Below are 23,803 nucleotides of genomic sequence, written 5' to 3'. Positions count from 1 at the left end.
GAATTAACATCTCTCTGATGAGCCCCATTTACATTGTGGTTGATCTTTCATTTGTGGTTAATGGGTCACTTCCTGGTTTGTTTGAACCAGGCGTAAACAATACTTGGATTTGGGGTCATGTTTCACAGAGAGGACGAATGTGAATCGAAGGCCAGGAGGCTGCTGGGATTGTTTTTGGGCTGTATTGTTTAAAAATAAGTTATAAAGTTTCCACATTTATAACAGTAGGTTGCAAGTTACATATTTGGTTTTGTTTTAGCAATTTAAACATTAAAATGAGTTAAGTACTCAAATGAGAGGCCACATTTTGTGTCTTTATTCTCAATTTCTAGTAACTTTTTTGACACATTTGTTCACTCTCAACTCTTTTGTTTCAGTTTTGAGACACAGCAGTGTTTGGAAAGTATGATCCTTGTGGAAGGAGAACTTTAGAAAACTGGTCACAAGTAACTCAAATGAAATTAAGTCAACACATGGCACATTTTAAGTGTTTTATTACAAATTAATTCAAGCTTTTGCGCAAGTCAAGGATTTATAACAAGTTTGTTTTTGCATTTAATGTTATATAACATTGTGTTTGATAAGGCATTGTAAAAACAGGACTCTGTAAGTAATAGTACAACAACTGACCTAATCACAATGGCTACCTCTACCAGCACAACTCAGTTCAGTGTCATAGCAAGTGCTGAGGTTCACAAGTCAACTCACAAAAATGTACAATAGTAATCAGTGCTCAATGTCTGTGAAGTTCACACAGAAAATATGTGACATTTATTGGTGTGAGTGTAAAGTATATATATTTGGTTTGGAGTGTATGCAGCAACGTTGCATATTGATTATGAGCACTTTCATTTGTACTACGATGACTTTGTCATTGCTGAGAGTGACGTCAAACCAGACTGTGCTACTTCTCGTTAAACTGCTCATTTTCAGCTTAAACACAAAGTGCCTTCATTTATTCACAACCTTCTGGAGGATAGTTACATTAGGACCAAAGCTTTCACTGCAGTCCTATGCATTAAAAAAAACAATCGCACTATAACTTTCACACATACCTACTACACACATTTATATAGAGGTGCATTACACATGCTTCTCAACCTTAGAGAAATTAAATACAGAATCTTCCCTTGTTATGTTCCAAAAGCACCTGTCTCTGCTGACAGCATAAGGCTCTGTAGTCCTACCCAGACGATACATTTGCTTTAGGGGAAAGAGGAAGTGGGATGTTTCACAGTTAAAGCAGGCTCTGAGCAACTCTCAAATGGCTCACAGGTGTACACAGGCCAGTGGGCCCGGCTGTCCACAAACAGTGATAGACAGATATAACCTTGTGTGTACAGGCCGAGCTGCATGCTGATATAAGCACACGTTACATATGTACAAAACCGTGCCCCTTTCATAACTGATGGCCTCAGTTTTCATCTTAAAAACACACACAAGTGTATACGGAAGTTGGACCGATGCATTGTTTTGGCAACTTGACTATTTAAACCCGCATTTTTTGATTTCAAACAACAAACAATGAATTCAATTACTGATGCTAATGTGGCAGTGAGAACTAACACCCAGCCTTGTGGCTATACTCAGTTTTGACTGATGATTGTGTGGGCACCTCCAGTACTTATTTTACAGTTAACACACAGAACTGTACGCTACCTGCCCAGCACAAATCAGCAGAGTAAATGACTGGCAAAGGATTTTCTTTAGCGAGCTCGGATATGTTTCTTATAACCAGAGCTAATGATTAAATATTAAACTTGGATGAGGGTGTTGGTCACAATCAGTATTTGGAAGCCTATAATGTTTCTGGTCTCAAATGGCTTAATGCAATGTTAATTAGCCTGGATATTCAATTTTTGTTGAAATGCAAAGCAAAGCTCTGCAAACCCTTTCAATATAATATCTGTTGAAATGGAAACCATGGTTTACTATTTTTTGAAGTGGTCAGATTTAAAATTTTAAAAATAGGTAAAACATATAGAACATAGAAGTTGCCCTCTTAAGTCTTAAAAAACTTGGCACTAACCTTCTGTAAAAGCATCAGTTCAACCCCTATATACACTTACAATAGCTGTCCTACATTATGGCAACAAGAACCCTCTCTTCTTCCCACATTTGTTATTCTTGCAGTCTTAAAAGGTCTGCCACAGTGTGACAGTATAGATGTAACTTGAGGATTTGGTTTTGGTATTGCAATATCATCCGCTCCCTCCTGCCACCATTCACCTCACTGATGAAAGGTTAGTGCTGGCTCCGGCAGCGTTTGCATTAGTCCACTGTCTCCAACAGTTAATAGTGACTCTGTTGTATGTGTTGAATGGGGAAGGCTGGTGATACCACAGCAGTAGCACTGCTAAACTACAAGACGGTCTTAGAGTTAGTTTAGAACTTTATGGGGGGAAGGGGTAGTTAGAGACACGTTTACTTTTCGTTGCCACCATTGACACTAGCGATGCTTGTGTTGACTATATCCTCATACTGTGGAGGTGGCTCCGTCTCTATTTGGACATCTGTATGGCCCACAGCCTCCTCATAAGATGGTGGTGGGTCCCCAGCACTTCCTCTCCCCGATGTGAGCTCTGAGCCTGGATAAGCCGGGCTACTGTGGACGCTCAGTTCTGATTGGTCACCATGGTGGTAATCCCTTCCCCATTGGTCCATGGAGACCACTGACAGAACGTGGTTGTGATGCGAGTGTCCTATGCTCGGGCTGCGCTGTGAGCGCTTGCGGGAGTGGCAGCGCCACACAGTGATGGCAACAGCAGTGATGATGAGCAGAACCAGCAGCAACGGCACGATCAAAAAGAGCGAGTGGACTCCACCAATCACTGTCTCCAGACCTCCAGATGGATTGCTTTCCCGTGTGTATTCCTCCCAGAACCGCTTCTGCAGACGGGCACATCACAGTAGTATATGTTAACAGATGACAAGTATTTGCACATAGATGAGACTAAGTCAAATTCAGGAAGAACATGGTGTGCCACAAAATTGTTTCCTAAAACTCAAGGTCAGAGTATACACAGTGCACTCTATATGAATACTTTTTATCTGGATTATTGCTACACAAAGGCGTTGTACAGCAACAGCTAAACTGAAAGAGAGCACATGATTGTAGTACACATCCAACAGCGTGACTTAGCTCTCTGGCCTCACACAATGCTTTTACAAACACACTTCCCTTTCTAGCGTCCACTGTGCTGTTTTTCTGCTGATAATAATCACTTCCTGAAAAAACACCCACATTCCGTAAGTTATCTTTCTTGGCATAGGATTTCACTGCTGGACACATGAACCCAATAACATATCACTTTTGAGGGATAGCCCTTAAATGTATTACGTATTATAGCTGGAGTTACTCAGCAGTAGTAATGTTGATTTGTGGATTCTAGCTCCAGGTAAGAGTCCTGTGTCAGAGATGCCCAGCCAACCAACTAGTGGTGAAAGTGAGAATTAGCCAGCATAAAGCAGCCAAAGATAACCAGGGAATGTCCAAATACATGAATTCCTGATAGAGTTAATCTCTTAAACCCTAGGACGACTTTAAAGACAACTAAATCAGGAATAGCTCCAAAACCATCGGGTCTATGTGCATGACACTGGTCTCTGTGGATATATCCAAAAAGGCAACTGGGCTTGTAGAGTTTTGAGAAGACGTTTTGCCACTCATCCGAGTAGATTCTTCAGTTCTGACTGGTGGGAAATTTGACCAGAAACCGGTCGTGAACAGTTAATACATTTTGATAAATTTCTGATAAATCAATGGAGAAATTGACATTTTTATACGAGGGTTCTGTCAGGCAGGACACCATATGACGCATAGTTGATGGAGAATTGCATGGATAGGCTCAGATGTTAATATGCCTGCAATAATATCACGAGATACTACGCATACACATGCTATGTCATTTTTTTTTCAAAAAGAACTCAGTTTTATGTGGTTTATATCCACACGAGGCCCTGCAGAATGTGTGTCAGGTGTTTAAATGTGTTCTACTTTTCTGTTTCCTGTGTGAACGGTCTTCAAGAGAGAAGAAACAGTCCGTTGTGATGTGTCTCTCATGCTCTCACCGTCTTCTCTTCATTCTCAAAAGCTTCGCGGGCCTCCTCATAAGTGCAAATCTCCTCACGGCACTCTCTCTGGATGTCACCCTGCTTCATCTCCTCCAGCATGTAGTTGGCCCTGCGCAGCCGCCGCAGCACCGAGTGGGCCGTGTGTGCTGGCAGGAACACTGGAAGGAGGGCAACGGGGGATGAGAAAGAAGGGGGAGGAAAAGACAAGTGCAGAGTGAGGAAAAGGATATAATATTGGGATAGATGTGAGAAAAAAAAAAAATGCATGAATCAAGATAACAAGTGGTGACAAGAAAATTAAAGAGAAAAGTGGGGAAAGCAGTGGTGAGTCACTCACCAGAAGAAAATGGGGGAGGAATTAAGAAAAAAAGAGAGTATTGAAAGGCAACAATGTATTGAAAAAGCGAGAAATGAAAAAAAGGGACAGAGAGAGAGGTGGGGAAAGAAACAAAGGCAGCAGAGCCGAGCGCTGCTCAGTGCCCACATTTCTGCATAAAAACAAAAGCTCCTTTGATTAAGGCTCCTGTCGCTGGGCCACATAAGAGAAACTGGGAGAATGAACTTAGAGAGACACAGCGTCGCTCTGTTTCACACACCCCTATGTAAACATAAACTCTTCCACACAAACTGTGCACAAGATGCCACAACATGCCCTCCGAATGCTTGACGCACTACGTTATTAACAAGTAACTGCCTCTGCGTGACTCACAACGTATGGGTTGCAATCGGCACAAGAATTTAAAAAGAATTAAAAGGGAAAACTGTAGGAAAACAGGAAATTCCCAGAAGAAAGAATAGGAATTGTTATTCAGTTATAGTCAACAGAAAGAAAAGAAAAAAAAAAAACCTGAAGGGCCACATTCCACTGACCGGTGGGCGACAATGTTGAATATGAACACAATGGAAGAGGAAAAAAAAGAAATCAGAGAAGGGTTGTTGAGTCTGTTGGAATTGGGAATATTTCTGCCTGTGGGGTAAACCAAGAGCATAGAGGCAATAAACTTACCAGTCCCCATGATTCCTGCGGGTCTGTTTTGGGTGATTTATCTGCAGAAAGAGCAAACAGTCATTAATGTACAGCTTTCAACCTGATGACACAAGTCAGATGATACTGAAGTAACCAAAACTTCCCTCTAAGAAACTACACCCTACTCCTTTGTTTGGTTCTTAAGATAAGTAGTTATTCCAAGAACCAAATACTGCAGCTATATCCTCTAACCTCTGAGAGACTGTAAAGGAGGCAAAGCAATGTCAAACATTTTTAAGAGCTGTAAGCATATTACACAGAGCAGAGAATCTACTTAAAACCAGATTGCATAAACTCCATGGAAATTCTTGTGTTAAAAAGAGGGGAAATGCAATGTTTAAACAGCTCAAGGATAAGATCACATCCTTACTGGCAAAAAGAAAATCCCAACTATTTGGAGGGAAACACTTGTTCAATATCTGAACAGCAACACTATTTCCCTTCCCTTAGCCAGATGTTAAAGGGCGTTGTTGTTTTGTGAACATGAGACATCCTGGACTCAAGTGACAGTGACCAATGGCGGCTGCTAGCCAGTGTTGGACACACATGGACGTGTTACCGGAATCCTGCTCACAGCTGCCCAGAATAGATCACCATCAGCTGAAACATCCCTAACAAAGCGCCGCCGCCGCCCCACGACAACAATTACCATGGAGGGAGAGAGACGTCTGGAAGCTTTACCGGGGAGATAAGCGTCACTGAGGCTGCTGGTCTATTCCTGTCCGTGAGGGTGCGTGTAAAAACGGGTTGGAGCTGGTTACAGTCCCGTGTATTGACAAGCGGAGATGATTTGTAGGAACAGAGCGCCTCCAGCTTCGGATGCGATTTAACGAGCGACATATGTCTCAAACGGCTGGATGTTCGGACGAAGGGGTCGAGGGAAAGACCTCCGCTGAATATCACAGGTGGAACTTCGCGTTTGTTGCAGCAAACATTAACTTTAATCTGGCAAGCTTACCTCTTTTCGTCCCCAAAATGCGCATAAACGATCCTTCGCCTCCTCCGTTACCTGAAAGAGTTGCTATGCAGAGTGCGCAGGCGCACAGCCTTTGCGATAGTGGGCCAATGAACAGCCCCCTGATTTCAGTTAAAGGGACAGAGCACACCACAGAGATAAGGGCACAATAAACTTTACTTGGTATCAGATATAACTGAAGGTAACGGAATTTAAGCAATTCTACTATTTACGGTAATGTGCTAATAAATACAAGTTACATATATTTCAATTCAACATGACTCAAGAGACTCATGAGAAGTTGTTTATTGAAAGTGAAGACTTCCACCTTAGCTCGTTGATGGTGCCTTTATATGGTGCTATATAATGTTAACAATTGTATTAAATTAAATACAAATACTCTGTCTCTCTGTGTTAGCCCTGTGAAAGACTGGAGACTTGTCCAGGGTGTACCCCACCTCTCACCCGATGACAGCTGGGACAGGCTCCTTATTATGCAAAATGATCATCTTCAAAGCAGCTGGCTTCATCAGCAAAATGTGCTCTAAATTCAATGCAAAAGCTTAATACAGTATATTAAATTAGATTTTTACAGTCATATTTGTTAGCGTTAGTATTAGCCATATGTTGCAGCAGAATCTAAATTTCCAGTACCAGTGGAGTGACTGAAAAATAGATGTTAAAAACATCCGTTTCATCTACTTTATTAGCATTTGTCAGACATTTCTCCCAATCCGATTTGCTGTTTTGTACACATCATTACATTTCGTAATTACTGGTGGCAGAGAGATGATATTTGATCTGTTTCTACGTAGATTCACTTTTGCTCAGTGTTCTCTGTCAGTGAATTTTAAAATATCAGAATATGGATTGAGGTTTGTTTGTATGTTGTGGGAGTGTAGGTTAACTCTTCCTGGTGGCAAAGCCTTTTAATTAACTTCATTACTGAGTAGTAGTTGTAATCAATAGAGGCACACACACACATCAAAGCCTAACATTACATAGAGTATATATTTAGTCTATGAAATGTACTGCTTACTTGATGATCACTTTTTCTTTCAAATAAGCAGCTGCAATAAACATCCGGTAAACTTCTATCAAATAAACGAGGACTCCAACACAAATGCTGATGTTGGAGTTATCATTATGAAAATATAAATATGAGGGTCATTGGCTTCAAAAATGGTCTCATCATCTGTGTGTGTCTGTGCAGGTTTGTAGTGTGTGTGTGTGTGTGTGTGGGGGGGGGGGGGTGTTAATCAGTATGAATTAATTCAGAGATTCCCCCCTAAGGACAAAGAATTAGCTAAGTTCAATTAGGAAAGAAATGAGTAGTGTAAGCTTTCCTCACAGTGTGTTTTTTTGCGTGCGTGTGTGCTCACATGTGTGTGTGAGAGACAGGGGGAGCAGGGGCATTAGGATGTAGAAGAAGTTGGGTGTGAGAAAAGCAGATACCATGTGGATGTAAGTTAGAAAATAAAAACCAAGAACTTACTATCATATTAGACAAAAAAACTTCATATATTAGAGTAAGTTAAAAAGTCAGTTGTGAATAGATTAAGTAGGGAAATGTGTTGCAAGAGAAAAGCAGTTACCATGTTGGATGTAGGTCATTTAGAAGAGAAGGAAATGGTAAATACCTTGGATGAAAACGGATTTCTCTCAGTGGATGAAGGTTATATTCGACAGCTACATGTTTACTGGTGTTCTACATAAATGTTACATTTCCCACCCAGAATAAAGCATCAAAACCTGTAGCAGCCGTTGCTCCACCAGTGAAAGCCACGTGAGCCTTGTCCTTTATAGGCTCCACACTGTTCTAAAAGAGACTCATATCATTTAACCTGGGAATACAGTAAGTTTTAAGAAAACATAACAAAACACTATATCACCATGGTTTCTGTTGCATCCACAAGACAGGCTGATCGACAGCGTAATATTTAAAAGAAAAGTTGATCTTTTGATATATTTAGTTTTTGAGTTTCAGTGCTTAGACTTAAACTTAGATAAACTTTATTGATCCACAAGAAAAATTGCTTGGTCACAGCAGCTTAGTCGCATACAAAACACACTATTAAGAACCATAAGCAAAAAGAAACATAAAATAAAATGAGATTCAAATAAAATAAAATACAAGTAAAATAAATATGGTAAATGGCCTTGCTTTTATATAGTACTTTTCTACCTATTGGTACTCAAAGCGCTTTACAGTCACAGACGCATCTACCCATTCGCTCACACAAGCACACACACATTCACACACCAGTGCCACACACTGGGAGCAACTGGGGGTTCTTGCTCAAGGACACTTCGGCTTATGACACATTCCGGGGATCGAACCACTAACCCTCTGGTTCGTGGACAACCCGCTCTACCTACTGAGCCACAGCTGAACAAATGAACAAATGTACAAGAAATAGAGATGGAAGAATATATATTATATACATAGGAATGATAGTAAGGTGCAATAGTGTCCATTAACATAAATAACATGGAGTTATCTGTTGCAGAAAGGTGAGTTATTGTACAGCTGGACTGAGTTTGGTATGAATGAAGTCCTGTACTGTTCACTGTGGGAGGAATCACAGGATTTCTTTCTCTGTTAACCTAGTCTGATATTTATAGGCCATGCGTCACAGAACATGGTTGCATGAAATGGGTGTACAATGCCAAAATGAAAAAATAAATAGCACCTTAATATTCTTTTATAAACTGAGCCTTGTATCAGTTAAACATTGGCTGTATCTGGTGTCTTACAATAAAGACAATTTACTGTAAGAATTTCAGCTATTGTAGCACAATGCACAAGTGCCCACAAGTCTATGACTTTAACATGCTACATATTATAATGAGGATAATAATGAGGATAATGATTATGAAGACAATAATAATACTTTTTCAGTAAATTATAAACACTAAAGAAGGAGATAGATAGATAGATAGATAGATAGAGAGAGAGAGAGAGAGAGAGAGAGAGAGAGATTTTTTTTTTTTTTTTTTAAACAGCACTTTATTTACAGTTTTTGCAAAACAAACAAACAGTTATATGATCAATAAGTCAGTTTAGGAATGGTGCAAATATTAATTCTCCATTGATCACCTTACACAGCAGCTCCTTATGAGCCCACTGCTGTTTAAACTCATCTATGTTTCCTGTGACTGTGTGGAAGCCAAACTCCAGCCTCAGTCTGGCCTTCACGCTGGACTTCCACAGGGTCACAGGGTCAACACTCGGCCCACCCTGCAGTCTGTCTCTACGAGTCAGATAAATGGACATTTTTGCTTCACCAATTAAAAAGTTTAGGAGCTGGCAGAGAGAGAGAGAGAGAGAGAGAGAGAGAGAGAGAGAGAGAGAGAGAGAGTCTGTTATTTGGTCTAGGCACTAGGACCCAGCAGGTGCAGCCCTGTGTTATTTTAGATGTGGTGCCAGTCCCGTCAGCAGAGCAGCAGAGCGCTGAGTCCACAGCAGCGTCCTCTGCACTCAGGACGCGCAGTGAGCGGCGGCTCCCCATCCTGCAACCCACAGCACGGGCAGGGGGGGCAGCCACGAACTTAACCCTAACTTATTTAGTGTGGACTTCTGGAACGGCGCATTTCACGAAACGCACTTATGTTGTTCTTCAACTCCTTTATCTAATTAGTGAGATATTTTAGATGGTATGGCTTCATCCGTGAGCGGCACAGAGGAGGTCCGGGTGTCGGCGCTGACGCCCCTGAAGTTGGTGGGACTGGTGTGCGTCTTTCTCGCGCTGTGCCTGGATGTCGGAGCCATGCTGAGCCCGGCGTGGGTCACGGCGGATGACCAGTACTACATGTCCCTGTGGGCGTCTTGCTGGAAGCCCGTCATCTCCGTGGAGTGGTCCTGCAAAAGCACGCTGGACACCGGTGAGAAACATATAAGCTTATGCTGGGTGATGGGGTGATGCGCCACCATGTTGTTTGGAAGTTTTTAAACCAGTTGGATGTTGTAGTTTAATGGCTGTTTTACTATTAAAGGCGCAGACAGGCACCCACACTCATATTCAGCGCTCAGGGATAACAAAGGGTCCCTGCAGACAGTGCACCGCTGAACCAATCTGTTCTGTAAGTGAGAATTATAAAACATCACCCCAGAGAATGCTAAATGTTAATTACTTTATAATTAGCTATTGCCTGGTTAATTTAAACTGCAGAACTTTTCTACATGAAATAAGGCGGTGAACAATGGGCTGCGCACTGCTCTCCAATAGGGAAATTATCCTCGACAGAAAAAAAAAAAAAAAAAAAAGTTTATCCTTATAAGTTTCAAAGTCCGTTGAATAAGTCCCTCTTTGGTAGTATTTCTAGGTTAGTTAACTTTTTTTCCTTAAAACATTTGACCATTGCTCCACAGAATGATGTGGGAATGTTGCCTCGCCAGGAGCGGTCCAGCTGGGGTTTCATTTGGCCTTTTGTTGCGCACAAAATGAGCCTTTGTGTGGGTTCCTCCACCGGCCAAGGAGCAAGGGCAACACAGAGCAGAGAACTCCCCAGAGATCCAGATGCCTGGAGATTAGTAACCAGGGAAACGAGTGAAGCACTCCAGAAATGCTGATTTTCTCTGTTAGGGAAACTTCTTCATGGAGTCCCCTCATGGAGCACTTTCTGGAAGCATTTCATGTTTTCCATCACAGCTGGACAATCTGAGATAGAACAGGCTTAACTTTGAGAGAATTCGACTCCATTTGGGGATTTGTTCTTATTATTAGGTTTCACTGGGTGGTAAGATGCATAAAATAACAGCACCTCATCGCAGTGTCATCAAAGTCAAAATGATAAAAGGGTTCTGAAAATTGATTAAGTTATGCAAGGTTTTATGGGTTGTTTTTAAGTTACTGACGTATTAGTGGTTAATATTGTGTTAAATTATCTCAAGAGGATCTTTATCAGGTTCTCAAAACACAGATTTTGCCATCCCTGAGATGAGCTTCTAACATTATGTGACCGTGTGTCCTCCTGTATATTCAATTGTCCCCCCTGCTGCCACGGACGTCCTTCTACACGCTTAGCGGTGAATTGTGTTTTTGTTAGTCTGACAAAATGTTTTCTTTCCGTCTGAGATGAGTAACCGTGGCTCACACTGGACCCATTCTTACTCTTCAGCTACTCTGTCAGCACAGACAAAGTGCACTTTGGTGCCATATAAAGACATGCAGTCTCCCTGTCAGCTCTCAGCAGCAGCAGCATACCACAGTAAATGCACACAGCGAACTTCCCATTTCCTCAGGCTTGTGCTTGGCTAGGCTTATTGATTTGAATCCCAGTAATCAGTTTCTACCCCACCCCCCACCCCTTCTACCTCCCCAATATTTCCTCAGTGTCATGCTCCGGGCATTAAATAAATCCTGTTAGTTTGAAACACCAGCTGGCCACGCAGATGTTTTGAACTGGTTCTGCGAGGCCTGAGTGTGTGTTTGCCCTGAAAATCACAGTAACATGCACGGTGGGTTAGAGTATTACAAGCGCGTATTATATACAGACACACACTTTCTGTATCTCTCTCACACACACTTAGGCATGGAGAGTCAGGGGTCAAATATAGAATATACAGACTTGACACAGAGCTAGGAATGTGGAACACCCGTGCAAGAGCAGAGTGTGCTGATGCCAGGGTGGTGCGAGATGAAGGGACGAATGTGGAGCCAGTGTGTGAGTGAGTCCATCTCGGTGAGATTAATAATTTAACACATTATCATTCCCCTTTTTGGATGCTTCTCTCTGAGGGCTGTCACAGCACAGTGTTGGCCACTTTGTGGTGGTTCAGTGCCTTGCTCAAGAACACCGAGGGCTTGAACCAGGGACCTCTAATTGACGATCATGCTGCTTCAAACACTTCTCCATCCTGCTACCCTGAGAGAGTGAGGCTAAGTGTGTGTGACAGCGGGAGAGATACTCGGGGCACTTCTGTGACACAGATCTTCCACTACACTCTTAGACAAAGAAACGAACTGGGGCCCCGAAGGATTTTTTTGATCAACACTTGATCAGCCCCTGACAAGCACGCAGGGTACCATAATTAATGCTCAGATTGGATCTTGTGTACTGTATCTCCTTTTCCATCTGTCATCATGCGAGGCCCCGATTAATAGTTTGGCGCTTCCTGCTCGTCAAAGCCTTTAAGCGCTGCAGCTCTGGCTGTGTTTCGTGCATAGCATACGGTTCCAAATCTGAGAGGAGATGACTTTCTGCATCCTGCTGTTTCATGAGCTGGCTGATAACGCTTTCAGCTGCAGACTGGCTGGGCTGAAGGCAAGCTGACCCAGAGAACTTATCTCAGAAGCAACCACGGGCCTTGACAGCTGCAGGTCAAGTCACTGCAACCCCTTTTTTTCGAGAGGCGGCCAGCGAGGCAGCGACAGAGAACGTCGAGGGGTCGGCCTTAAACGGGTGTGGGGGGGGGCTCGTGTTGTGCAAGTTCTAGGCTGGAGGGAATGGGTGCTCTGCTTTTTGTGGGCTCTTTCCAACATCCTGTGGTGACAGGGCCCATTTTTAAACTCCAAATCCTGAACCATATTTGGTCAGAAGTGTTTGTTTATATTTGAGCTGCTTGGCCCCAGGAATAAAGTTTCCCTCCAATAAGCAGCTTATGTTCCGTCACGTTCTCCGCGCTGGTGAATGTTTTAATGATTCTCTGCCTCAATAGAGAAGAAATAATCTCGGCAATTCTTTTTTTTTTTTTTTTTCTGGGTTCCATAATAGACAATACAATGTCTACTTACTAAGAAAAAAAAGACATTCTCAAGCTGAAGTCTTGAACTGTTAGAGTGAACTATATGTACCCATTACAATCTCCTTTGTGCTTTGATGTCTGTTATTTTCTCCACCCAGTGTACTTTAAATGATTTCCTCCTGTGTAATCAAATGCCTCATCATAATATTCTCCGCCTGTTTACGTATAGACCTCCTGTTTCCGCGAGTACACAGTGAAGAGACCCTTCCTCTCTAAACAATAACATATATTGTGTCCCTCAACGATCCCCAGTTAGTGTCCCATGGCTAATTAAAACTCTAGAAAAACAGTTTTCACAAACATCCTTTGTTTTTATTTTTGTGTGCAGAAGGCAGACACAAATCTTAACTGTAGCGTTTTTTTTGACAAACACAAATGGTAAGGCTTTCATGTATACTCTCATTTAGTTTCCACTTTGGAAATCCAACAAAACACTAAAAGTATGATTGATATGGCAGCCATATCCAGCTGAGTGTTTTTGGAGTAAATCTGAATGAAATGCTGAGAATGCTGCTGAGCTAGGCACCGGCCAGAAGGGAGGGATACTCATTATCTGAGTCACCTCACAGGATCAGAGCTTTTTCTGCTGCACTGGGATCCATTACCGAGGCGCTCGAACGTGTGCGCAGCCAAGCATGTGTGTGCATTTATTTGTTTCTTGTCAGCCAGAAAGCACCGTGCTCGTTTCGAGGGCTGCTCTCTGCGTGGTTCACATTCTTCATCTGCCACTGGCCATGGATCCCCAGTGGCTCGCACCGTAACCTCGTGAGCAGTCGCCAGCTTCTCAGAATGAGGATCTCTCTCTGCCTACCGACCACAAATAGTTTGTGTTTATAGTGCGATGATTTGCCACAAACTTTAGTGGGAGTAATCATTTTTTAATTTCTGCTGATGAGCATTGCAGTGTCACCACTATGACCTGTGACTTGTTCTGCTGCCTCCCTCTTCTTCCTTTTATCCCCCCTCATCTGTCTCTCCACTTTCCTCCCTCCTGTCAGCAGCACCGACACAGCTCTCCGGAGTGACCTCCTTTTAGCTACCTATGCCACTCTCTGTCTCAGTGCGATTTCACGGTTTCCTCCCTCACACCCTCCCTCCTCTCTGTCCCTGTGTTTGTATCAGACTGGCAGATTGCCACGTTGGCCCTGGTGTTGGGGGGAGCTGCCCTCACCCTGCTCTCCTTCCTCGTGGCGCTGGTCTCCCTGTGCTTTGGCTCCAGGAGTCGCTGTTACAAGCCTGTGGCTGTCATGCTCTTCTCTGCAGGTATGTAAGGAGATTCTGAGCTACTGGGAGCAATAAGAAATGATAATCCAAAAACACAAAACAATAACTGACCAACTTCCAAGGAAAAATATTTAAACTATTCTTTGAATTCAGGATTTGAGCAGCCACCAGAGTGCATTGCATTTCCTTCCTTTCATTTATTGTATGCAGGTCATTGTTCATGGTCAGTATCTTTCTCTCTGTGTGTTTACTGTGTTTATTTTGAAATCAGCCCTTTCCATCTCCCCCCTGCAGTGGTGCTTCAGGTGGGCAGCTTGGTCCTGTTCCCCATCAAGTTCATAGAGACAGGCAGTCTGAGGGTGTACCACGAGTTTAACTGGGGCTATGGCCTGGCCTGGGGATCCACCATCTTCTCCTTCGGAGGCGCCATCCTCTACTGCCTCAATCCTAAAAACTACGAAGACTACTACTAAAAATACACATGGCCAGAAGAGAAACACAGGACTCTCTGTTTCACCCAGTGTTCACATAGTAATAAGTATTTTCTGTCTGTTGCACAGTGCACAGCCACAGAATAGAAACAGAAAAAAAAACGCATCATTACCAAGTGGAATGGAGCTCTTCTGTTTGATCCTGAGAATTTATTGTCTCAAAAAGACTATCCTCTCTCTCTCTGGACTGAGGCCTTGTGCTCTCTTATGAGATTTGGCAACAAACCTGTCAGTGGAAAAGAAACTCAAACGCAGCCATGTCCCCTTTAAGAGTATCTCCAGTAGGTCTTAGATTTGGACAGAAAATCTAGAGGGAACAGATGGATTCACCGACCCCATACCCGGACGAACTGGTGGGACTCATTAACCAATCAGAGCAGAGAAGGAAAGAGCTGACGTATTTAAAAAAAAGGCCTGTGTTGGAGAGGAAGATGTCCTATTGAAGTGATATCCTGAGGATGACAAAGTGAGGAAGACGGGACACAGGGAATGCAACATGCTGCATTTCCCCTGAGTTACATGGCATCTGGAGCTTGGCTAAGCCTTCTTCCTCTCGTAGGGTAGATTGGTGCAAGCGTGTCGTGGTGCTCTGATGAAATATCAAAGTAAAAACATTCCACAGGAACCTTCCAGATATCATCCTGTTGAGAGGAACATTTACTGGTTAAGGATTAACGACTGAGTCCGTTACAAAAAAAAGCAAAACAACACAGCTGTAAAACCTTCAGCCACTAATGTAGACCCTCAACGCATCCCTGCTGTATTAGATGTACATATGCATAATGAAGTAATACTCATTCCATGCAGATCACCGGGAAGGAAGATGGCAAATAACCATGTCTGCTGAGCGCGCGCACATGTCTGCATGATCATACCACCCGGCATGTGCTCACAGACCTCATGTGATGTCTCCTTATCTTCCCACTCCGTAGGAAACAAGCAAAAGAACATTCACTAGTTTGAAGAAGGCAGTATACTTCTTTTGCATCCAAGTTAAGGTCCACACAAACAGTACTTAAGGAAATACCAGAGTGTAATGTGCTGTGCATGAGTAGTGTAGCGATAGAGGAGACTCACAGGATAGACCTGCACTGATCTGCTATGGTAATGACCACCTATCACCTATCTCATTTATGGTGGTCATAAATTTCTCCCTCATGCAATATTAGTTAAAGTGAGAGTGTGCATGTCACTACTGTTTGCTGCTGAGTACCAACATAATAAACATGTACTGAAAAAACAATGTGATTGTTTGATTTGGGATAAAAAATGAACATCCATGAATTGTAAGATAAGCCAGGCACGTTGTGCATGGTCAAGTCACATAGAATCAGCTCCTTTTATTAAGTACAGCAAGTTGAGGCATTTGCACGGAATCAACATCTTTTGAACACATAATACATGGTGGCATAATATGCATAAAAGTACCAGGAATATACTTGTATGCAAGTGTCTTTAGTGTTCTTTCAGTGAAATGAGCTCTAATACAGAGCCAGATACAGTGTACAGTCTACATTTCGCATTAGTCAGAACTTATATACCATTGTTTCTGTTGTTCCACTATCAGAGAGAGGGAGTTCGGGGTCCTGGATTAAAGTGGGAGTGCCTCCATTTTGAGTTCAGGAATGGGCACAGTGTAAACAGGGCAGTCACTTGTTCTGCATGGAATGTTCGCTAGGTAAACCGTAGCTCCTTCTCTTCAATCCTCAAATCGCTTTGACATTACTGAAGCCTGAGCCACCTACTGACAGAGTCACAGAGTGTCACTCCTTCTTTTATAGATTTGCCATGAGAGGAGGCTCTGACTGTCCTGAATGAGATTCATCATCCGCCGAAAAAAACTAAGGTCAAAGTGCACAGGAGTAGTGGATGGGACAGGACAGGACAGGTGGGCAGAGAGGGACAGTGGCTCTTCCTCAGCAGGTCAGAGGGACTTATATATTGATTGACAGGGGAAGATCCCGAGACAGATTCTGGAGGGGTGCGGCTTATAGTATCCAAGGATTTGCAAGGGATGGGAGCAATACAGCGCAGTGCTAAGTTCAGGTGTAGCGTGGCATCTCGCACTGTTCACAGCGGTTGAGTGCAGGGTGGTTGAGAAAGGTACAGCTATCACAGTCCCAATGGGCGCCTTCAAAGTCCTCGTCCCTCTGGGGCCCCGGCACCGGCTTGGAGCTTTGCTCCCCTTCTGACAAAAACAGAAAGAATGCATGAAAAGGACTACTGATTCATGTGACGAACAGCACACACCAACAATTTAAGTGTCATCAACTCTGGGTTGAAATTAACTATGGCTGTCGCTCAGCTGGCAAGTGTGAGACATGCATTCAAGCATCAGCCATTCAAGTATAAATGTTGATAGACATGGACATTCACCAAGTAGCAAGGTTTCTCATCTAGTTTCCATGCCAACAGGTCTGTGAAGGCCAATACAGACCAGAGTCAGTGAAGCTTTTAGTCTTGCTTTTCAAACACAATGTACCAAATTGTACCAAATTGAAAATATGGACCTGAATGGTTCACACTGACACTCAAATCTGTATCTTGGCAACCGTATAAAAGTGTTATTCTTCCTCACAAAACACACATTCTTCTCTTCTTTACACATCCTTATAAAAATGTCCCACGGCTCAGGGTTATGTCCTGAAAGCTGCACCAGTTCTCACCGTTCTTCGCAGGTTTGGGTGGCACTACTGGACCAGGCTCAATATTGTCATAAAAGTTGTTCATTGCTTTGGGGTCAAACTTCCCTGTGGAGGAAAGCAGAAATCAGATACAGACGTTTAATTGGTTTGTTTAGGAGTGCCCTGTCCTACTTCCAGCCACTCCCACTGAGCCTTTTGACTTGACAGCGGCATGAGCAGTGCGTGAAAATAACATTCATAGCAGTGTCAACAGGCAAAAAGAAGGCAGTCATCAAAAATGTTGTGAATGCTGCTCAGTTTTTGTAGTAACTTATTAACTATTGGACAAACACACACAAAAACACACATATGCCTTTAATCTTTAATCCCACTGATGGAGAGCCATTGTAAATGGCTTTTCAGCATTCTGAAATCTTAAAAGCTTTTAAATGAATTTGGACCACAGTAGTATTTTATCTTCACACTAGTACCAGAAGCAATGAGTGACAACCAATGCACCTTTTTAACACAGTGCCACTCTTGGTTGCTAGGGTAAATGCTGATTCTACAACAAACAAGCACATACAAGCAACAACATGAAACAAGGGAGTTCTCTCAAGTGTTCATATACACAAAGGGATACCATCCAATCTGACTTCTGTCAATTACCAACATACAATTTTATTGCCTGCTGAGTGCAGGCTAATGATGGTTTCAACCACTATAAAGATGTGTGGGCTTAACAGGTAAAGGCCTAGGCAAGACAGATGTTTATTTCATTTGCATTTTACATTTTTACAAATCCGATAGAAAAGTTCTCTAGCTCAATAAACTGCTTTGTAAGGAGGAAAAGAAAAGGTCCAAGGCAGCCACATTAGTATGCATTTACACTGGCTCTTTGTCAAAACAAAGAGCACAATAAATACCTTTTCAGAAGCCCTTTAAAACAACTAGCTTCTCCAAAAGCTGAATTTATCCATTCAAAAACATGCCACAGCTTCAAATATTTAAAGGCAGCAAGAATAACAAAATAAACAAAGACAAAAGAATATCAGTCACTAAATGAAAGAGACACAGTTAAGCGCACATGTGTAACTAAAAAAATACAAAGCATGTGTTGGCATTTTAAAGTTGGAAACACATGTAAACACACTTTAAGGCATAAGGAGTAATTATAGTAAATTACAAATAAAAAACAACAAAAACAACTGTCCATATGTTGGCAATAAGAAGACTCTTACGCTTTGTCATGTCCTGCCTTTTTATGTTACTGTTGCTAGGTTAAACCTAGATAGCAATGCAGGGGTCCGTTCCCACTGAGTCTAGGTGTAAGGTGGAGACGGTAATGCTTGCAATGATGCTAAAGCTGGAAGCCATTGGAAAAGTTACTAGTCTTCTCGCCAGTTTTCAGTTTTAATAAATAATTATTTCCTCCACTGTACCCATATCTGCCAGCTGTATATGACTTTCAAAGCCAACGACTCCATGGGTATCTTACGGATATTGACAACTGCGTGGTTATTGTTTGCTCAATAACTCATCAACAGCAACATAAGAACTTGGGACTTGACAGAGGCTAGAAGCCCTCAGGCTTGCAGTCAGCAGACCAATGAAAAGGCCGACAACAGGTTGATTATTTTGCAGAATCTGGAACCAACCACCAAATGTCTGATATTGTGACATTCCTGATGGCAAATTCAGATTAATGCAAATGTTTGTATCTCCAAACCTCCTCAGTTAACCTCAACGATTCTTTATTGATCCAAAACAATCTGCAGCGATGGAGAAGCCGCCAGAAATGCGAAGCAGAAACGAGCTACTACCATGCGTACCAATCACAGCTCTTGCGCTCTGCGTCGCCATGGCGCATAGTTACATTTCTGGGGAGGTGCATGTCAGCTCTGCGTCAACTTAACATAGAAAACAAACCTATTAGTAGCACTAGGCTGATTGCAAGTATTGGTCACACTCTCGAGGCTGGTGCCAGGTAAACTGTTTCAGCAACATCAAGACTACTGGTAGACAGATAAAGAACTGCAACGAATTCTACACATTTTGGGTAGGGTAAATGCATTTATCAATAACATAATCAACAAGGATTACATAACACCCAAACACTGTGCATCAACCACAGAGAGGGTCAAGCAAGAATTGGCCAGGGTCCTGCTAGGGACCAGCCGGTCATTTTTACAACGCAGCATCTGTATGCACTGTGGTAGATCCTCATTCATCATTTTGGACCCAACTCTGTCTGCTTCAGGGCTTGGCTGTTTCAAGATCAATGCTTTCAAATAAATCAGAGACACACTTCAAAGGTTTGTGTAGGCATGTGCACTTATGTGTGTGTGAGCGTGATGTGGGTATACCTCTAGACTGCAGCAGATCTGTCTCCTTCAGTGTACAGTCAATATCAATCTGAAGCTGTCTGTTGAGACTCCGCAGCCGGGTCATCTCTTCAGGCTGCAGCCACAGCAAAAAACACACAACCCAAACAGATCAGACCAAAAAAGGGGATTAATTAATATTAAAATGATTTTTCCTTAATTTCAGCTACACTCAACATCCCGATTCAATCCCAGAGTATAATTTACTATGTGCTTGTTATAGCCTACCGAGTTACTAGAAATATTTTTCTTAAACCTGTGACAATTTCACAGATGGTGGTCGCCCTTTTGTCAGCAAAAAGTTCGGAATGATTTAACATGTAAATGTGCAGGTACATGCAGAAGTTGAAACACATTCTTACTCTGGGTATAAGACTGGTGGAGTTGACTCGTCGAAAGCGTCTTTGAAGGGCATCATATTCCATATTGTTGACATCGGCCTTCAGTTGCTCTAGTTTCTGCTTCTCCAGCCGTAGTTCCTTCATTAAACGCTCCATCCTCGCCCGTTGGTGGAGCAGGAGAGCTGCAAGAAAACACATTCAAGAACAGAAAGCAAAATTACTTTTTTTCTTTTTCAAAATAGGCTGTCAATCACCTGTTTTTTAAGTCAACAAACAAACAAACTTAAAAAGGACAAAGGAGCACAAAGTAATCAAACACAATTAACATAGATAGTCTAAAGTCTAAAACAAGCAAACAAGATAGCAGCCAATGATTTATGATATACATGTTATCTGCACTATTCTCTTATAATTAAAAATAAACAACAATGTCAATTTTAGAACAAAGTTCCAAGCATGTGAGGATTACTGCAGTAGCAACATGTTGTATCCCGGGCCACACATAGATATGCATCATGTAGCTGCAACAAGCAACAAATGCTGCACACATTTGCAATCAATCTGGAAACGTTGTGGTTCTATTGCACAAAGTTACGTACAAATTCTAACAAGACAAGTCTGCTCTACAGCTGATTTATGAATACCAGCAAGAATTAAAATGTCTGCTAAGACAAAGTCAGATATTCTCTGGCTAAAGGCTTTCCCTCGCCTCTATTTCAGAACACACAGCCTAAAAACACACACTCCAACTGAAAATACAGAAATTAGTGACACAGTCACAAACATGCTGCGTAATAGAAAAAAAAAAGGAACTTCTTACCTTGTGTGTAGGCATAGTCATCAGAGCCTGAGCTTGAACGTCGGGGCATTTGATGAAACGGACTGACGACATTCCCTGGTAAAGCCGAAATGGGAAGGATAGGTGGAGGGGCAGCGTTGTGCTCCCCTTGGTCTACGATGTTGAGAAGAGACTCTGCCTCGGCCACAGGAGGTGAGCTTGGCGGCCTCTGAGCCTGACCTCCTGGGGACACTTTGATTTTGAAGGTATAGGCTGACTGGCCCGGCTGAGGAGAGGAGGCAGGTCGAGGCCTTGCAGGCAGATACATCCCATGGTGGAACGCTGCTGATCCTGAGGGTCCAGTCATTGTGATACCCCTTGAAGGGGAGCTTGGCGAAGGGCTGGTGGCCATGTAAAGCGTTCCTTGGGGGTGTGGGGTGTGCACAGGTGAGTTGCTGCGTGGCCGTGGACCCTCCAAAGTAATCTCTATCTGATTCTTAAGGGAGGTTTTCGTGTGGTAGGGCCTGTAAACGGCCGGCTGTTGCTGGGGCTGTTGCTGGTGATGGTAGGGCATGCTGGGAACGTTTGGTGAGCTAATAGGGAGGAAGACATATTGCTGGTGCTGTGGTTGCGGTTGGGGTTGTGGTTGGGGCTGTGGCTGGACCTGATGCTGTGGGGAGCTGTATGGTGAGCCATATGTAGGAGTGCTGTAAGGGGACTGCTGATAGACAGGTGCCCCTGGGGCTGACCAGGGTCCTGGCTGTGGACTCTGGGAGGGTGAGGGTCGAATGTACAAGGTGGTGTTGGTATTATTAGGGTAGTGCCCGGGAGGGATCTGCAGAGCCTGTGGGACATTGGGTATGCTTTGCGAAAGACTGACTGTTATAGGGTTCATAGCATAACGTTGAACGGGGGAGTATGTGGGAGACATGCCCTGCATTGTGGGTGGAGGGGTGGGAGTGCTGGCCGAGCGGCTCTGATCGGCCATAAAGAAAGGATTGTATCCAGGGGAAGGAGCTATGGTGGCAGGAGCTGATAGCGGTTCAGGGTAGCTGGGCCGCTGGGGTTCGATGTGAGTGTCACTGGTGCTGTGCACGAGGGAGCGGCCCACTCCTACCGCTCCTCCATTTGATTTGCTTGCCTCTGGGCCCGGGTAACCAACGCTAATGTGTAGCATGTGGTTTCGACTGAGCCGCCCCTCCTCTGGACTGTGATGGAACTCCCCATACAGGTATCTGTTACTCTCCTGAGCCAGCAGGTGGCAGCAAAGATCCAGATTATTGTTGTTCTGAGAGCAACAGAGAACAGTCCTTAAGTATCAATGTTGTGATCAGTGCTCTTATCATGTTTCAACTCATATGACACCTTACAATACAGAATGTCATGAGGGATATTAACACAAAAATAAGAGTAACAAAACAGTATAAACACAGCAAGCAGCGTAAAACAAAGTGAATATCACTTAGGTAGAAGCATGTCTTACCAAGTGCAGAAATGGAAATGCAGTAATGTGTACGTGATCAGTGTGTGTACCTGCAGAAGGCACTGTGACACCACCCCCTCTGGGATCTCTGGGAAGCGCTGCTTGAGGTCCTGCAGGATGTGGTAGTCGAGCTGAGAGCCTCCCTGCGCCATCCTGAGCCAACACAGAGAGTCAACGAGCCCAAAGCTGCAGACGCCGAAATAGCCGACCTGGTCTCATCCCCTGACGGTGCAGAGAAGAGAGACACGGCTAAAATATCTGAGGATTTCTTGCAATAATCCTGTTAAGACACGCCATATGTGTCAGCAGTAATCTACACGTACATGTCAATGAAGCAATCTTTGTAAGGCATGAGAACCTGAGTTTTGCAAAAGGGCACAACTTCTCTACCAACCCAAATATCACACAGAATCAGAGGGAAAACACACCTTGCATTCATTCGCATTAGCACACGAGTGCTAACTAGCAATGTGCTGGTCAGTGTGTTGTTGTTTGTTTAGCCATACTGTTGCACCAAGCAACGACGACATACCATCGCTAGCTAGCAGGCTAGCTATCAACATCAGCCTCCGAACATCACTACAACAAACAACCGCACCTGTATACTGTATGGCTACGACCGGAAACTGCTTTACTAATCCTGGGAGACTGTCTGGTGTCACCCGTGGCTAATTCAGCGACGCAAACGCCGAAACAAGTCATCAGTCTAAATAAGATTAACTCAATTCGTCAACTGAGTGCCAGCTAACTGCTAATGCTAGCTATAGCTTGGTCCTGTTGGCTGGTCAGCTGTCACAAGCTTGGGTGTTGATGGATTAGCTAGCTAACTATGCTAAAGCCAGCGAGAGTTAGCCACTAACGACTTCATGAAAACTTACCATATGTTATGACTCTCCCTCATGTCTCGGACCATAGTTGGGTCCCGAGGAGAGCTGTGATATTTCTGAAATGGTGCGCCGACGTTTGTCAATTTTTTGTTTCGGCTAAATAACTTGTAGTTTCGCATTCCAGCGTCAGGCCCCTGCCGCTGAACTGCATAAGAACAGTCTGTCTATCGCGATAATGTCAGATTTCCCGGACCAGGAAGTTGTTCAAATCGACGGGATGGACGTTGTCAATAGTGCGCATGTGTGCATGCTGGCGGAACTCCATCGACCTTTTACCTTATATATCTTTATGGTTGTTATCGATTGTTATCAGTCTTACAAACAAATATTTCTCCTAATTCCTTATCCTAATTCCTATAAATACTGCATGATTAAACAAACTAGACCTCTTTAATATATTCATCATATTACCTAGCAATGATTAGGCCTATTGTTAATAATAATATATTCTTATTATAATATAATTAATCGTATAAACAGATATGTGTTTTCATAAGAAACTCCCCAAATGTGATATATATCTTTTTTTTTTAGAACTGGGATTCACAAAAGACTGAACATTTTAAACATACAATCCTTACATTTTAAGACAAAAAATGAAAACACTCAGTTTGAAATTATGTATTGATTATATATTTTTTAAATTCAACTTATTTATTTATTTTTGAAATTGTACGTTTAGTCTACTTCTCTTCCCTAAATAATACTATTTCAACGTCACATTTGTGTTAGCAGTTGTGATGTTAAATCAATATTTGTACTTGTACAAACTTAAAGTCAGACTTTA

General features: G+C 42.9%; 3 protein-coding genes across 5 annotated transcripts; 1 reads left to right on the top strand and 2 right to left on the bottom strand.

Moving 5' to 3' along the window:
- Positions 1-270: 270 nt before the first annotated feature.
- On the bottom strand, positions 271-6,178 carry prrg1 (proline rich Gla (G-carboxyglutamic acid) 1). Of its 3 annotated transcripts, none has more exons than XM_084547953.1 (4): positions 5,783-6,178; positions 5,081-5,121; positions 4,072-4,232; positions 271-2,889 (listed from the first exon to the last, which is right to left on the bottom strand). In XM_084547953.1, the coding sequence occupies exons 2-4, from the start codon at positions 5,088-5,090 to the stop codon at positions 2,425-2,427; spliced, it is 636 nt and encodes a 211-aa protein (XP_084404079.1). In that variant the 5' UTR covers positions 5,091-5,121; positions 5,783-6,178; the 3' UTR covers positions 271-2,424. The 3 variants fall into 3 exon arrangements, with proteins under 3 accessions (XP_084404079.1, XP_084404077.1, XP_084404078.1); XM_084547951.1 differs by having other exon boundaries at positions 6,060-6,106; XM_084547952.1 differs by having other exon boundaries at positions 5,081-6,178.
- A 3,388-nt stretch (positions 6,179-9,566) lies between these two features.
- tmem47 (transmembrane protein 47) lies at positions 9,567-14,505 on the top strand. The gene is made up of 3 exons (XM_084548738.1): positions 9,567-9,941; positions 13,927-14,067; positions 14,323-14,505. The coding sequence occupies exons 1-3, from the start codon at positions 9,716-9,718 to the stop codon at positions 14,499-14,501; spliced, it is 546 nt and encodes a 181-aa protein (XP_084404864.1). The 5' UTR covers positions 9,567-9,715; the 3' UTR covers positions 14,502-14,505.
- Positions 14,506-16,561: 2,056 nt separating this feature from the next.
- Positions 16,562-23,298, bottom strand: tab3 (TGF-beta activated kinase 1 (MAP3K7) binding protein 3; the record flags this gene model as incomplete). Its single annotated transcript, XM_084548737.1, has 7 exons — positions 23,008-23,298; positions 22,180-22,351; positions 20,689-21,934; positions 19,890-20,050; positions 19,510-19,603; positions 17,186-17,269; positions 16,562-16,707 (listed from the first exon to the last, which is right to left on the bottom strand). The coding sequence occupies exons 2-7, from the start codon at positions 22,279-22,281 to the stop codon at positions 16,562-16,564; spliced, it is 1,833 nt and encodes a 610-aa protein (XP_084404863.1). The 5' UTR covers positions 22,282-22,351; positions 23,008-23,298.
- Between the last annotated feature and the right edge of the window lie 505 nt (positions 23,299-23,803).

This window comes from Chelon labrosus (assembly GCF_963514085.1).
Source record: "Chelon labrosus genome assembly, chromosome: 7".
NCBI lineage: Eukaryota > Metazoa > Chordata > Actinopteri > Mugiliformes > Mugilidae > Chelon > Chelon labrosus.
The sequence above is the reverse complement of the archived record's forward strand: the minus strand, read 5'-3'. Positions and strand labels throughout refer to the sequence as shown.